General features: G+C 35.1%; 1 protein-coding gene across 4 annotated transcripts; it reads right to left on the bottom strand.

The window, feature by feature from the left end:
* Nucleotides 1-3,145: 3,145 nt before the first annotated feature.
* On the bottom strand, nucleotides 3,146-12,693 carry LOC120340995 (uncharacterized). Of its 4 annotated transcripts, XR_005569359.2 has the most exons (9): nucleotides 12,404-12,693; nucleotides 9,568-9,653; nucleotides 7,699-7,818; nucleotides 7,263-7,430; nucleotides 6,001-6,158; nucleotides 5,389-5,687; nucleotides 5,103-5,200; nucleotides 4,056-4,861; nucleotides 3,146-3,779 (listed from the first exon to the last, which is right to left on the bottom strand). XR_005569359.2 is itself a non-coding variant. In XM_039409410.2 (8 exons), exons 1-8 carry the CDS (start codon nucleotides 12,674-12,676, stop codon nucleotides 4,816-4,818), a joined length of 1,248 nt encoding a protein of 415 aa, XP_039265344.2. In that variant the 5' UTR covers nucleotides 12,677-12,693; the 3' UTR covers nucleotides 3,146-4,815. The 4 variants fall into 4 exon arrangements, 3 of the variants coding, with proteins under 3 accessions (XP_039265344.2, XP_077976026.1, XP_077976027.1); XM_039409410.2 differs by having other exon boundaries at nucleotides 3,146-4,861; XM_078119900.1 differs by lacking the exon at nucleotides 12,404-12,693 and adding an exon at nucleotides 9,944-9,978 and having other exon boundaries at nucleotides 3,146-4,861.

Genomic DNA, 12,693 nt, shown 5'->3' with positions numbered 1-12,693 from the left:
AATAGCTAAACTTCAAATTAGGATTCCGTGCGAAAATACCTGTCTTAAATATTTTTCACAAAAACGAACTTTAACTAATATTAATAGAGATACGAAAATTTCTGCTCTGATCAAAACATTCTTCATAAAAATTCTTGCTAAAAATTATCATGCTGTTCATTTTTACATACAAAGTGGACCTAAGGATCGTTTTGACATTTTGTATTCTTATTCTTGTTTTTATGAAAAAAAAACGCTTTTGTGTGCGATGACGTCACCAAAATTAACAATTGTGCATCTTGTGGCGGTTCCGCGTTCCCTATCTGGTGTTCAGGCGAAATCAAGAATGGTGCGGTACCGGTAGTCTACTGTGAGAGATTGCATACCCGCACTACTTCGTTTTGGCCTCCGTGTCCATATATTTTGGCACCGCTCTCTTGTTTCACATGAGATGGGTTTTGAATTACCAAGGTTTAATTCAATAGTATCCCATTGGGTTGATTTTGTGTTGTTGCGGTGGACCTTATATGACTTCAAATGACCGAATTCCATCGGATCTCGTGCTATGCGAAAGTCGGAAGTTTTTTCACCGTAAATTTTGTTTTGGCTTTCGTATCCATATATTTGAGTATTGCTTTCTTTGGATCTCGAAAAGTATGTGTACCTGAACATAGTAGGTGTACGAGGTTAGTGTTCAGGTTGTGCGCCATCTTGGTCACATACTTCGGGAGCGCCCTTTCTTGTTATTCAATTGTGCTAATCACTGGCGTAGGTCCATGTTGTTGTTATGGAAGAAAACGCATTTTCCCGGACCAGTGTAGTTGAAAGCGATATTAGAAGTGCGAGTGATCACACCTCAATCGCATTTCAGCGAACTAGTGGGAATTTTATTGGTAAGAAAGACTACCGGTACGGTGAAAGATTTGAAACTACTTGTTTTGGCTTTCGTGCCCGTGTATTTGAGCATTGCTCTCTCGTTTCTACGCGGCTGCCTATGTAGTCATATGATGAGATTGAAATTACGCTTGACACCTTTTTCGAAACAGTCTTTTTAATATTGATAGAATCGTGAGTCAACCTGTTCGATAAGTAATACCGAGGTGTTAACGTGCATTCTTAAAGACGCGTTTTATCAATTTCTTCGTCTTAACGTCATTAAAATGGCTTTACCGCGACACTGTAGCACCGAGAATATTTGTTTAGTTCATAAATTTTGTAATAGTAGCTGAACGATATAATCACGGGCTTTCAAATACGAAGACTTTGGTAATTTTATAAGCCTCAGGTGAACATAAAACTCAGATTAAAACATATCTCTTATGAATAACATATTTCAACAATTCCAAATGTGATGACATGTAAAGTAGCATTATGTGTCAAATCCACAATTGTTTTTGTCAGCATTCATTAACATAATTTTGCAACGATTTGTTGCCTGAGTTTCTATATAGTACTACTTTACAGCGTTAAAAATATATTTTATAATGACATATGTTTTCAAAGCCAATGTATGCGATTTCAATTTCATTTAATGTTGAAGTGCAATTAATTCTTACTTTCTCCGTGTAAAACGCTGGCCCTATATTAAAAGTCACTTTTGACAGAATATGTAACTAGCTTAATTCTTTTTATATATCGATTGGTGGCTATGACTCTATTGCCAATTGCCAAAAATATGAAAAAATGCCATATGGACTGGAATTGTCCAATATATTGGCTATGGTTGGTAGCTATCCGATTCTTATGACCTGCTATATATTATACTTTTGCTTTGATGTACTGTTTGGCAACCCGTCATACCAAAATAAATTCAGTTTTCGAAGTTGTAAGAGGTGTATTCACAAGTGATATTTTGATTTGCTTTCGAAAGTATTTCAGACGTAAAAATGATCAGGCCAATGTGGGCGTGTTCACCAGTTTATTGCTTGAATTTCCCTTGTCCATGTATGTGTGTCAAATTCCTTTCTTATAACAATGCTCACAAGCTATAAAGTCTAATTAGCGAGATTTTTCTTATCATTCATTTTACTACTTACCATTAGGAATGTCGTAGACAAGGGGTGTGCAAAGTGCGGCCCGCGGGCCAAATGTCAAATGCGGCCCGCGAGGGTAAATTGTGCGGCCTGCGGATAAGTGCCAATTTTGAATGATGTGCGACCAGCTAAACTAGTTTTTAATTTAGTTTGATCTGGTTCCCTTTGCGTTGCAAATCTTATATTCGGGTCCAATTTATTATCTATGCCTAAGACGGTACAACGTCCTAACCGCGAAGCGAAAATGCGATTCACAAAGCTGTCACTTGCCGAGCAGCGAACAATTGAAAGGAAAATGCGGAGCAGACGCTAATGAATTTGTGAAATTGGAGATTAGGCAACTGGAAAGCAGTTTGAAAAAATTTAATGTTAAGAAATACAAAAGTTAAATGAGTTTTGGTTCCAGCCTATCAGTTGATTTTGTTTAAATCTAATCTAAAATAAGATTTGACAGCAAAGTATTTGGAAATGAATCTTGGCGTATTATACCAAAAACATCCCAAGTAAGATAACTTTCCACATTTGAAAAAAGTCATGGCTTCAAATATGGCACTTTACGGTTACATATTTTTTTCTCGAATGGGCGTCATATCGAATTGCTAGCACTTTCATTTAAGAAAATTTGGATAAAAGTAGTTGGGGAAAAATCCAGCAGCAAATTTCTCTCTGAATTCGTTTAAATTGGGTGTGACAACATATTTGAATTACAGTTTTAAAAAATTTATACGTCCCTGCAAGGACCCCTAATGATGACAATATGAAATCAACAACAAAAATACACTATTTTGTGCCTGCATCTAATAGAAAGCCTATGCTAAACGAAACTGCAGCCCGCGGTTTTACCCAGTTATTGATATTTGGCCCACCTGCGCAAAATGTTGCACCCCCCTGTCGTAGACTACAGAATCGATTTTAAACATCAGGATGCTTAGGGAAAAGACGTAATATGAATACCAGATTGTGAAAGAATTAGCAATTTTGCGGCTGTAATCGTTACGAACTCAGTTAGAACAAGCAGTTAATAAATAGATGTCTCCGAATATGATGATCGACTTCGGATTTTCTGCTTTCTCTTTTTCTCGTGTCCCTGGTCTTATGCATAATTTCGTTTTAGGTGTGCAATCAAAAAGTAACAATTTTTTTTTTATTTAGAAAAATCAAATCTTTCAAAATCAAGAAATCTCAAAAAATAAGAACACAAGTCGCAATAACATGGATTAAAAAGTATTAAAAAACATTTTATGAATGGCGAAATGACCTATATGTGATCAGGCTCCTATTGACAAGGTATTGATTTTCTGTGAATATCAGTTAGGACGAAATACTACGTCATGTCAAAAGACAGATAGGAAACGGGTGGTCACTGTCACTGCTGTATATATATATATATTTTTTTTTTTTGAACGGGGAAATTTGTTGACTAATAAAATAATGCCCAACAACTTCATCTTGATGGAAGGTATTTCATTGAAAAGCTTAAGTTTTCCTCTAATCGAATAAGCGTCCTGTTTATAACATATATATTTCTAAATTTCATTGAAGATACACAACAAAAATATTTTTATAGTTTAAACAGAAACATTTATTCATTACACTCTGGGCCCTGATTATATAAGTATACAAAACGAAAAGCAAACATTGAAATATTGATTGCACGAAGACGGTCTGAAGTTCGAAATTCAAAATTGTTTAACTGAAAATGACGAAAATATGATGCTCTATTTACATAATTTTTGTTGTAGATGGAATCAGATGCCACAACATATCCTGTAAAATTTATATATCGTTGACATACGGCGGTGAATTTGAAATTGTTGTTGTATCATAGGATCATAATATTAGTAAAAGAAGGATCTGATTCGTAAGTCGAAATATTTGGATTCAAGCTATTATTAATTTTGTGCAACGACACCAAACCATATGATATAGAAAGCAAAGCTGCGAAAACAGAGACATGCATTATAAGCGTCTACCGAGCAAAGATTTCAAAATATCCGTGTGTAAATACCAAAAAAGCAGGCTCTTGCCAGCGCAAATTCTCACCTTCGACCCCCATGCACTGCGGATTAAATCGGATTTGCATTGTTCTTTATGGCTGAAGAATATTAATTAGATTGGCTATTAAAATCCGACAGTAGCTTCATATTTATTAATTCCTTCTCTTTTTCATAAAAGCTAATCACACTAATGGGAACTATTATGTAGCTCATTCACCATCATGAAGTTCCCGATTAGTCACATGCAATCAATATAAAATAAGTTCAAACATTTTTTAAAAAAGATTTATTAAAAATTCTGGGTTGACACGAATTAAAACCCCAACTTAGTATAACAACTTGGAATGAATTTTGCCAGATAGTCCGGCACAAATCACTAGCAGAATCAATAATCGGTGAATCAACTGAACAACGCCGAAAGTGTGCGTGTGACAGATTAGCTCAATGTAAAATTAATTCAATTGGGCTTTTCTATTTCAGCCATTTTGACCAATAACCGATGAGACGAATCATTGAATGTGGAAGAAATACATATATATACAATTTAAATAACAATCTCATTTATATCACTGAAATCGGCCATACGTTTGTGTCACGCACTTTGAAAAGGTTTTGCTCCAGAATATACTATACTTCTTTGTTCGAGTTAACAAAAAAGTTCAAAAAATGGCTATACCAATATTATCAATTTTTTGTTCAGTATAGTACAACCACCATTAGCAAGGCACAAAAAGGAGAAATTTTATATGTGAACTGTTTTATTATTTAGATTGTTTCCATGCATGCAATAATTCTTGGTAGTAGTATTAATCACCAGTAGTAGAATGGTTCCTTGTGATCTTGTTTCTCAACCTGTGATTACCGTGGAAGCGTTATGAGAATGAATGGTTTTTTGTTATTAGGAATAATTCACCTGTGGTATGTTTAATTGCTTGTGTTGAAGATAATCTACTAAGCTATCACTAATTGCTATGATAAAATCTTCTTATAATTATGTTATAATTATGCCAGGGCTTTGAGAAACAGAGAAAAAGGCTGTTACAAAAATATTTTCATGTCAGTTGATCAGTAATTAGGGGGATTAATTTCATACCTGCGCTCAATATAGGCCGTTCTGATAGCATCTCTCAGTTTGCTCATTGTAAAAATACATATCCATGGATTTAAAAGACTTGGTACGAAGAAAACGTTCTGAACATATAATATATATTAGAAGAAGCCTAAACTACAAAATTACTCAAATTAATTACTACGAGCTGACCGAGCAGGGCGAACGCAGTATACCCGGAAAAGGCTAATATGTCTTCTTAATTCGGTTTTCATCCCTACAGCCATTGCCCGCGCTTTCTATTATCAAACACCAAACCTATAGTACTTACGTTGATCATTTCCAGTGTATAATATTTAGTGTATGACGTTTGCAGGATATATCCCCTAAGAGTAAGAGCGGTTACCGGAACCCAAAATATCATCTGTAGGCTCGTAACCGCAAGAGAGAACTTTGATACAAAATCTTTGTTGCATCCAAATCGACGCTTAGCAACAACCATTGGACCAATTGACAAATCGTCACCCTCATCGTACATCAAGCTTCTGCTTGTTCCAGGAACTTGAAGTTCTGACACTGGCGTTTTTGTATCGCCTTCGACGCTTGTTGAGTTCGTTGAAATTGTTGTAACTGAATAAAATTGTAAAAAATCGAATATTTTGTACCAAACGCCAACATCGCCAACGCCAACAAGTGAAACTTGGTGAAGTGTCGAGCTTCGTACAGCGGCAAACTTAGATAACTCAGAAAATTTCAAATTGCAATATTACGGCAACGCATGTATCTATGGTTGACTATTACACGACCACTGGAGGCGCATGACATAGAATAGAAAGAGACCATGATTTCACAACAAATCTTTAATAAGGTAAAACATATTTATTCAAACTAAATTTTGCTGTGTCGAGTATTTCATATATATACAATATACTTCTTTACTCACTTTGTTTTGCAGGTGTGCTGGATGTTAAAACGACTTTGACGCAAACCACTGATATTGTACTAGCAATTAAGGTGACGAAACAAAACCACGACATTCCATTCACAAGTAGTATAAATGGAGATCCAAGAGGGGCCATAAAACGGGAACAATACGGTTGGCTGTAAATTTAATAGTCAGAATTGATTCATAACCTGTTTTTATATTATGAATATTTGGACATGAAGTGGACCTGTGAATCGTTTTGTTTTTGTGGTATTTTTTTCTTGTTATTAATAGTATTGTTGTTAGCGACAACAACAATCTTTAACCACTGGACCAATTGCTTTGAAATTTTTAGAGGTTGAAGATTGTTGTTGTCGCTAGACGACTATTATTTATTTATTTTAGAACCACCTGTGAGCTCTTTGCGATTCGTTTTTCTATCTGAAGTTTTGTGCGGTGACGTCGCCGAAATTAAAAATAAAAACTAATTGTAGCGGTTCCGCGACCGGAGACCGCAAGTCCGTTGGATCTCGGACTCGGTTGATTTAATGCTTAGCAAAAGTCAGTAGTTTTTCAAGGGGAACGGTGGGTACCGGATCTGATAATACAGTGGTGACTCGGATCATTTGGTATATCAATTAATGTTGAATATGGAAGCATGAATCATCCTCACAGAACTTGAGAAAGCTAGGACAGCCCGGCTACCGTTACCAGTACCATGATACAAGTACCTCTGTACTGGTGAGTGATTGTAGCTGTTCCGTATAATTGCCGTGGAATTGTTGGTAAAATATTACGTTTTGGCCTTCATTGCCCTATATTTGGGCATTGCGGACACGACATGTACATATGAATCGTATTGTTATTATGATGTTCTTGTTGGTATTTTTCTTCTTATCGTTATGAAAAAAATCGCTGCTTTTCTCATTAACTACTGGACCAATCGCTTCAAGTTTTCATTGGGTAAAGATTATATTTTCGCTAGAAGACTATTACTTTTATGTATTCAAAAAAATTCTGTGGACTCCATGGGTTTCGTTTTTTGTGCGATGACGCCATTTAGAAAATTATGCACCATGTGGCGGTTCCATTTTTCGGTTAGTCGGAACGACTGCCGTACCGGTAGCCTACTGTGACAGATTGCATACCGGCATTACTTTGTTTTAGTCTTCATGTCCATATTTTCGAGTATTTCTTTCTTGTTTATATCATACTGGTAATTTAGTAGCTATTTATGACAAATTTTATCATATATAATGATTTTGGTCTTTGGCACATACCTGTTGCATAGAGTTTGTTCATCCCCATTTGAATCCATTATGATAGTAGCACATCCGTTAGTACAATCATGTTCTTCTGCGGTACATCTTGTAAACATCGCGATTGCAATAAATATTGGCAAAACCAACCAAATTCCAATCACCATTTTTCTTACGTGAGACTTTTTTCTGTATGAGAGGATTTTCACTTCTAACAACAATATGTAGTCAATAAACTAAGGTCATCCATCGTTCATTTCTCCGACGACGAGTCTTTAGTAGGCTATATATTATAATGACACTCATGACAGTAAGGTCATTGATATCTAATTAACACTTTTGTGTCAAAGAAGTTGTCTACTCAGGTGCATTAACAATATTTTTAATTCTTCAAATCCCGTTATTGAAACCTTTTACATATATATAACTTTAAATTACATGCACCTGAACGACTTACCTGAATACTGATAAAATTGAATTTAATCTGCTGCTATACTTGTGTTTTGAATGCATTTGCACAAATGTTTCATACGATCTGGTATATGTTGACTTCACGGACAAATTCAGGAGAGTCAAGCTAGATGGGGGAAGAGAAAACAGATTAGCCATTACTTTGCTGTTAAATTAGACCAGGGGTCACCAAACTACGGCCCGCGGGCCGCATCCGGCCCGCGACGTCATTTTATCCGGCCCGCGGCGTCATTTTATCCGGTCCGCAATAACACACAAAAATGGCTAAATTTTTTTCCAAGGAAGATTTTCACGAGCATCGTCGTCTTTGTTTATATCGTAACATGGCCCAATCGACAAGATGCAAAAAAGTGACGTAATAATAGGCCTTTCCGCATCCGCTCAGACACTTTTGTCACCCTGACAGATTTTCAGTCATGGTTGTAAACAAAACTTCGTTTTTGCGACTTTGAATGCTACCAGTACGTAACGTTTTCTGCGATACACTTGTACACTCGTGGCGCGTGCTTTCGACGAAACTGTATGTTTTTTTTGTGCTAAAATAAACGTCGAATGTGCATTTTGTGCTAACAGTACTGTAATCCCTCGCGTACTGCTCCAATTTCAAAAGCCACACTAACTTTTGTACTGCTTTAATGCGGATATTCATGTAGGTATATGTTACAAAAAAATTGAAGTTCATCCGATTTAAATAAAAACTATTCCAGTGGAAAGATCTGAGTAAAAATAGAAAACAATACCAAGTTTATAATAAACGATCAAGAAATAACGAAGATATCGAAATTTTAGTACCGCCTGACAGACCAATTTTTTTCATAATGATTGTATTACTTTTTTGATAAGAACTGAACTAAATATGGAAAAATAACACATATCAATCACTAATCTTTCGATGTGCGTCACATCTATGGTAAATTGAGACTATTTCAGGATTTTATTCTGACAACGGTCATTGACACCGCCGAAAGATCGTCGCAAATAAACGCTGCAGTTGTGCATGATAGTTTGACAGTGGTTCATTGTGGGTAATAATTAACGGTGTTCTGATTGTACGAACTTCATAAAAATTGTATTAAGTTAGGAAAGAAATACACACGTCCACATAAATTTTATTGGTGTCCATAGACAATATCATAAATTTGAACTACGTATAACTGGAGCGTAATTTTTAAAAGCGTCGAATGTTGGCAAATTTATGCGCAAATGAAAAAAATCAAATACCAGATAATAGTTGTTTATTTTATCTAAATTATGTCAAAATTTCATAGAATTCCAAGCTACAGCAGTTAGTCGGTTTTATGAGCGGTATTTCAACACGGCGTAACGGTACCCAGCAGACGCGATGCCCACATTTTTTGCCGCGGATTTTGTAACATTTCTAATTCATGACAGCAACGTTTTGATAACAGCTAAACTCAGGATAGTTGTCTAGATATAGGAATCTTGTTATTTTTTTTCATAGGATGTTCTCGATCTATATTCTGCGATATTCCCAACATTTGTGAATTTATTGTATTGCATTGACAAAAATATTCATCCGGCCCGTTTCAACACAATTTGAGTCATACCCGGCCCGCGGTCAAAAAAGTTTGGTGACCCCTGAATTAGACTCATGTTTGAACAGGTACTGGACCTACTCGGCACAGTAGTCTAATTATTGAAGGTACGTACATGCTTTTCTTTACATATTCTCATCTTTCACAAAAGACATGGGTTTGAATCATATATAAGTGCTTATGTTTAAAACGATTGGACGTCAAGCCATACAGCGTGTTGTACCTTTGGGTAGAACTTGCCCCTTTCGTTATATCCATGTTTTGGTTTACTGCACGAATACTAGTTAACATATCCTCACCTCAAAGTTGCCATAAGAAAAGAAGTATACGAAGCTCCTTTCAAAAAACTAACAAGTTCGAGTTCGGCATTTGTGATTTTCACCATCTAAATGAAATAATTAATTCTCATAATATCAATTCGCTGTTGTGTAGTTTCACGCCAAAGATTACTAATAATTTGGCCTAACTATTCTTGATATATATGACAGGACGCAGATTCTGTCTACAATGTTTGATCCGAAAGAGAGTAATCTCTGGTTTGTTTTTCTGAAAACTTTATCGTAAAGACCAAATATAAACGCTTACAGGCCTGTAATGACCAGATTATATTCTCAAATTTAATACACAATACGTCAAATATAAATTTTTCTAAATTAGAGTACTCCACGGTCTCACGTTTTTTTTCATCGAAATTCTAATGTCGTGCGAGAATGTTGTTACTACTTAGCTTGATATCAACTGATAGGAGTGATTGTATAGTTTGTTTTAACTGATTTTAATTTGTCATGATCTATCAGTTAATACTACAATTAATGTAATCTAGCAATGTTATTGTATTCATTTTACTGAATTCTCAATAGTGTAGAAATTGCCGAAAATCTATATAATTGACAGCGTTAATTGGCGAGAAAGATTTTTAATTGAGACATATCAGATTTGGAATATTCAATAAGTATTGGATCAGACTCAAAATAATGTAGCAATAGATTTCAGCCAAAATAGTTTTTCAAATTTGACTAGTGTTCGTACAACGGCGCTTATTGGACACGTTTAGTGGCCATAACGATCGTTTCAAAATTTTGTTGTTATTGTTATTTTCTTTCGTCATTATCATCAAAAAATCGCTTTTCTCTTCGAATACTGGACCAATTGCTTTAAAATTTTCAGTGGTTAAAGATATAATTTTTCTCCAGAAGGCTATTACTTTTTTTTTTTTGCTATGACGTCATCAAAATTATTGCCATTGGGTAGCGCTACGTGTCCATATATTTGAGCATAGCTCTCTTGTTTTTATTAGGTTAACCTCACGACTAAAATTTTTATATGCTTTCATTGAATCAATAATGTTTGACAAATGTAAAGCTGGTGATTGGCCGCTTCCGAAAAAATTGTTCTTTAACGAGTTTATATAAAGATATTATATTATATAGATATATTATCAGGTTTGTCCGTGGTACTGGGATTCCCGTGGGAAACGTCTCATGGGATGGGACAGCAGCACACATTTGTATTTTCCATGGGAAACAAAAACCGTATGATTTTCGAGGAAATGATGGTAAAACATTTCGTTATGGACGTCGTGTTCATATATTTGGGCATGGCTCTCTTGTTAGTTATAAAGAGCAAAATATATTCAGCATTAACAATATACTTCGTGAAGGAGCTAATGTCTAACATGTCTAATAGTTATGAATATAAAGTTAACAAAGTCCGTTAATTTTGTTATTTCCCATTGGAATCCCATGGGATGGGATAGGACAGGCATAATTGCTATGGGATGGGAATGGGACAGAAAAATATGTCCCATGGACAAGCCTGTATATTATATAAGATGTTGGCTCTATTAACCCTAACGGACATTGCTATTGAAGCTGTGCTCTGTACTCAATGAGTTTGGACATGTTGTTGCGAAATTTATATTTTATTAAATAACCGGAAGTGAAGTGGAAAGATACGCTACAACAAATGTTGTATTTTTATTGATAATGATGATAATAAACAGCTTTTTTGAAAATATTTCTCCCATTAAAATAGTTTTCTTCGTAACTGCTATTTCGGCCAAATTGTAGTATAGCAACAAAACATGACGAATATTCAAAATTTGACAATGAATAAATTGTTGGCTGATAAATGTCTTCAGTAAGTTATAAATATAAAGTGATGATTTTTTGAAAACTCATAAACCCATTCATTATTCATTGCTCATATTACTAATATTATTTTATCTCTTGATGATAAATATATATACAAAAATTTTGTCTCCACGAAAAAGGAAAGAAGGAATGTGATAATCCTGCTAAATATAATATCGATCGAATCGTGCTGACTTTGAAATATTTACATCTAATAAAAACATACGTTTTAGTTTATTTTACAAAACAAAAACACCCTATAGGTTTAATTTAATCGGCCAACATCGATGTTCAAGATAAGCCCGTCAGATAAACATTTCATCATAATTAATCATTTTCACAAATATATTCATACTGTATTCCGGCACTCCTAAGCGCAATATAAACATTTAAAGTATGTCATGTCCGGTACACGCAACAACACCCAAATGATTGACCAGATTTGTATTGTTGTTGGTTCGAGAAATACTTGTTTTACATTGCAGGCGTACAAAGTATGATTCCAGCGTTTTACACAATGAACCTATTGTCGCAGTGTTTGCCAACCCAGCGCCGAGGACTCAAATGAGTCCGTAAAGAGCTTTAGTAAGTCCTCATACATATTGGCAACAGAATAACAATAGTAATTATTACGACTTTACGCAATCGTTTAACAATTCGACTATACCGTTTTAGTTGCACAAACTACTTGTTACGTGATAATAATATACATTTTAGTGCTCTGCTTATCAGCTTATTTTTCACTTTTTTGGAAAATTGTGTCAGCAAAGCTGCAAATTTAAACGATGAATGGTGTTTTTGCAGTTGTTCTAATAAACAAATCTCGATAAAATTAACTTTTATTCAATTTTCGTGAGTCCGCCATGATTCATTTTGGCTTGGCAGTGGTCCGCGGCCAAAAATGGTGGGACTGGTTATAGTTTAGTTAGTTAGAGTGTTGTCCTATTCGGATTCGTATATTGTCTCAATTTCCTACCCACACCCCATAAAGAGAATTTCTTACCAACACCACAAAATTTGACAATCCAACGAACAGATCAGCACATACAAGTGAGGCAACAAATCTGTATAAATTTGAGTGAAATTTCTTCCAATGTGCTGTAATCGCAACCAACAGTAATGTATTTTCAAGAATGATTCCAACAGTCATCACAGTCGTCAGAATTCGTGGCAAATACATATCATTGTGTTTGCATGACACATATCTTTGATAATAACCATCAGATATATTCTCCCCACCATTCGTCCACAAGACAGTAGTAGTATTCAATGTCATAATTATTTTGACATTGC

The sequence above is a fragment of the Styela clava genome, chromosome 14, assembly GCF_964204865.1.
Source record: "Styela clava chromosome 14, kaStyClav1.hap1.2, whole genome shotgun sequence".
Classification (NCBI taxonomy): Eukaryota; Metazoa; Chordata; class Ascidiacea; order Stolidobranchia; family Styelidae; genus Styela; species Styela clava.
Note: the sequence above shows the minus strand (reverse complement) of the source record. Positions and strands in the feature narration are given on the sequence as shown.

Coding starts and splice junctions, on each gene's coding strand:
- LOC120340995 (XM_039409410.2), bottom strand. CDS start 12,676: ATGACATTGAATACTACTACTGTCTTGTGGACGAATGGTGGGGAGAAT. Junction 6,159..7,262: donor GAACAAACTCTATGCAACAG/GTATGTGCCAAA, acceptor TTAAATTTACAG/CCAACCGTATTGTTCCCGTT. Junction 5,688..6,000: donor CAGCACACCTGCAAAACAAA/GTGAGTAAAGAA, acceptor AATTTTATTCAG/TTACAACAATTTCAACGAAC.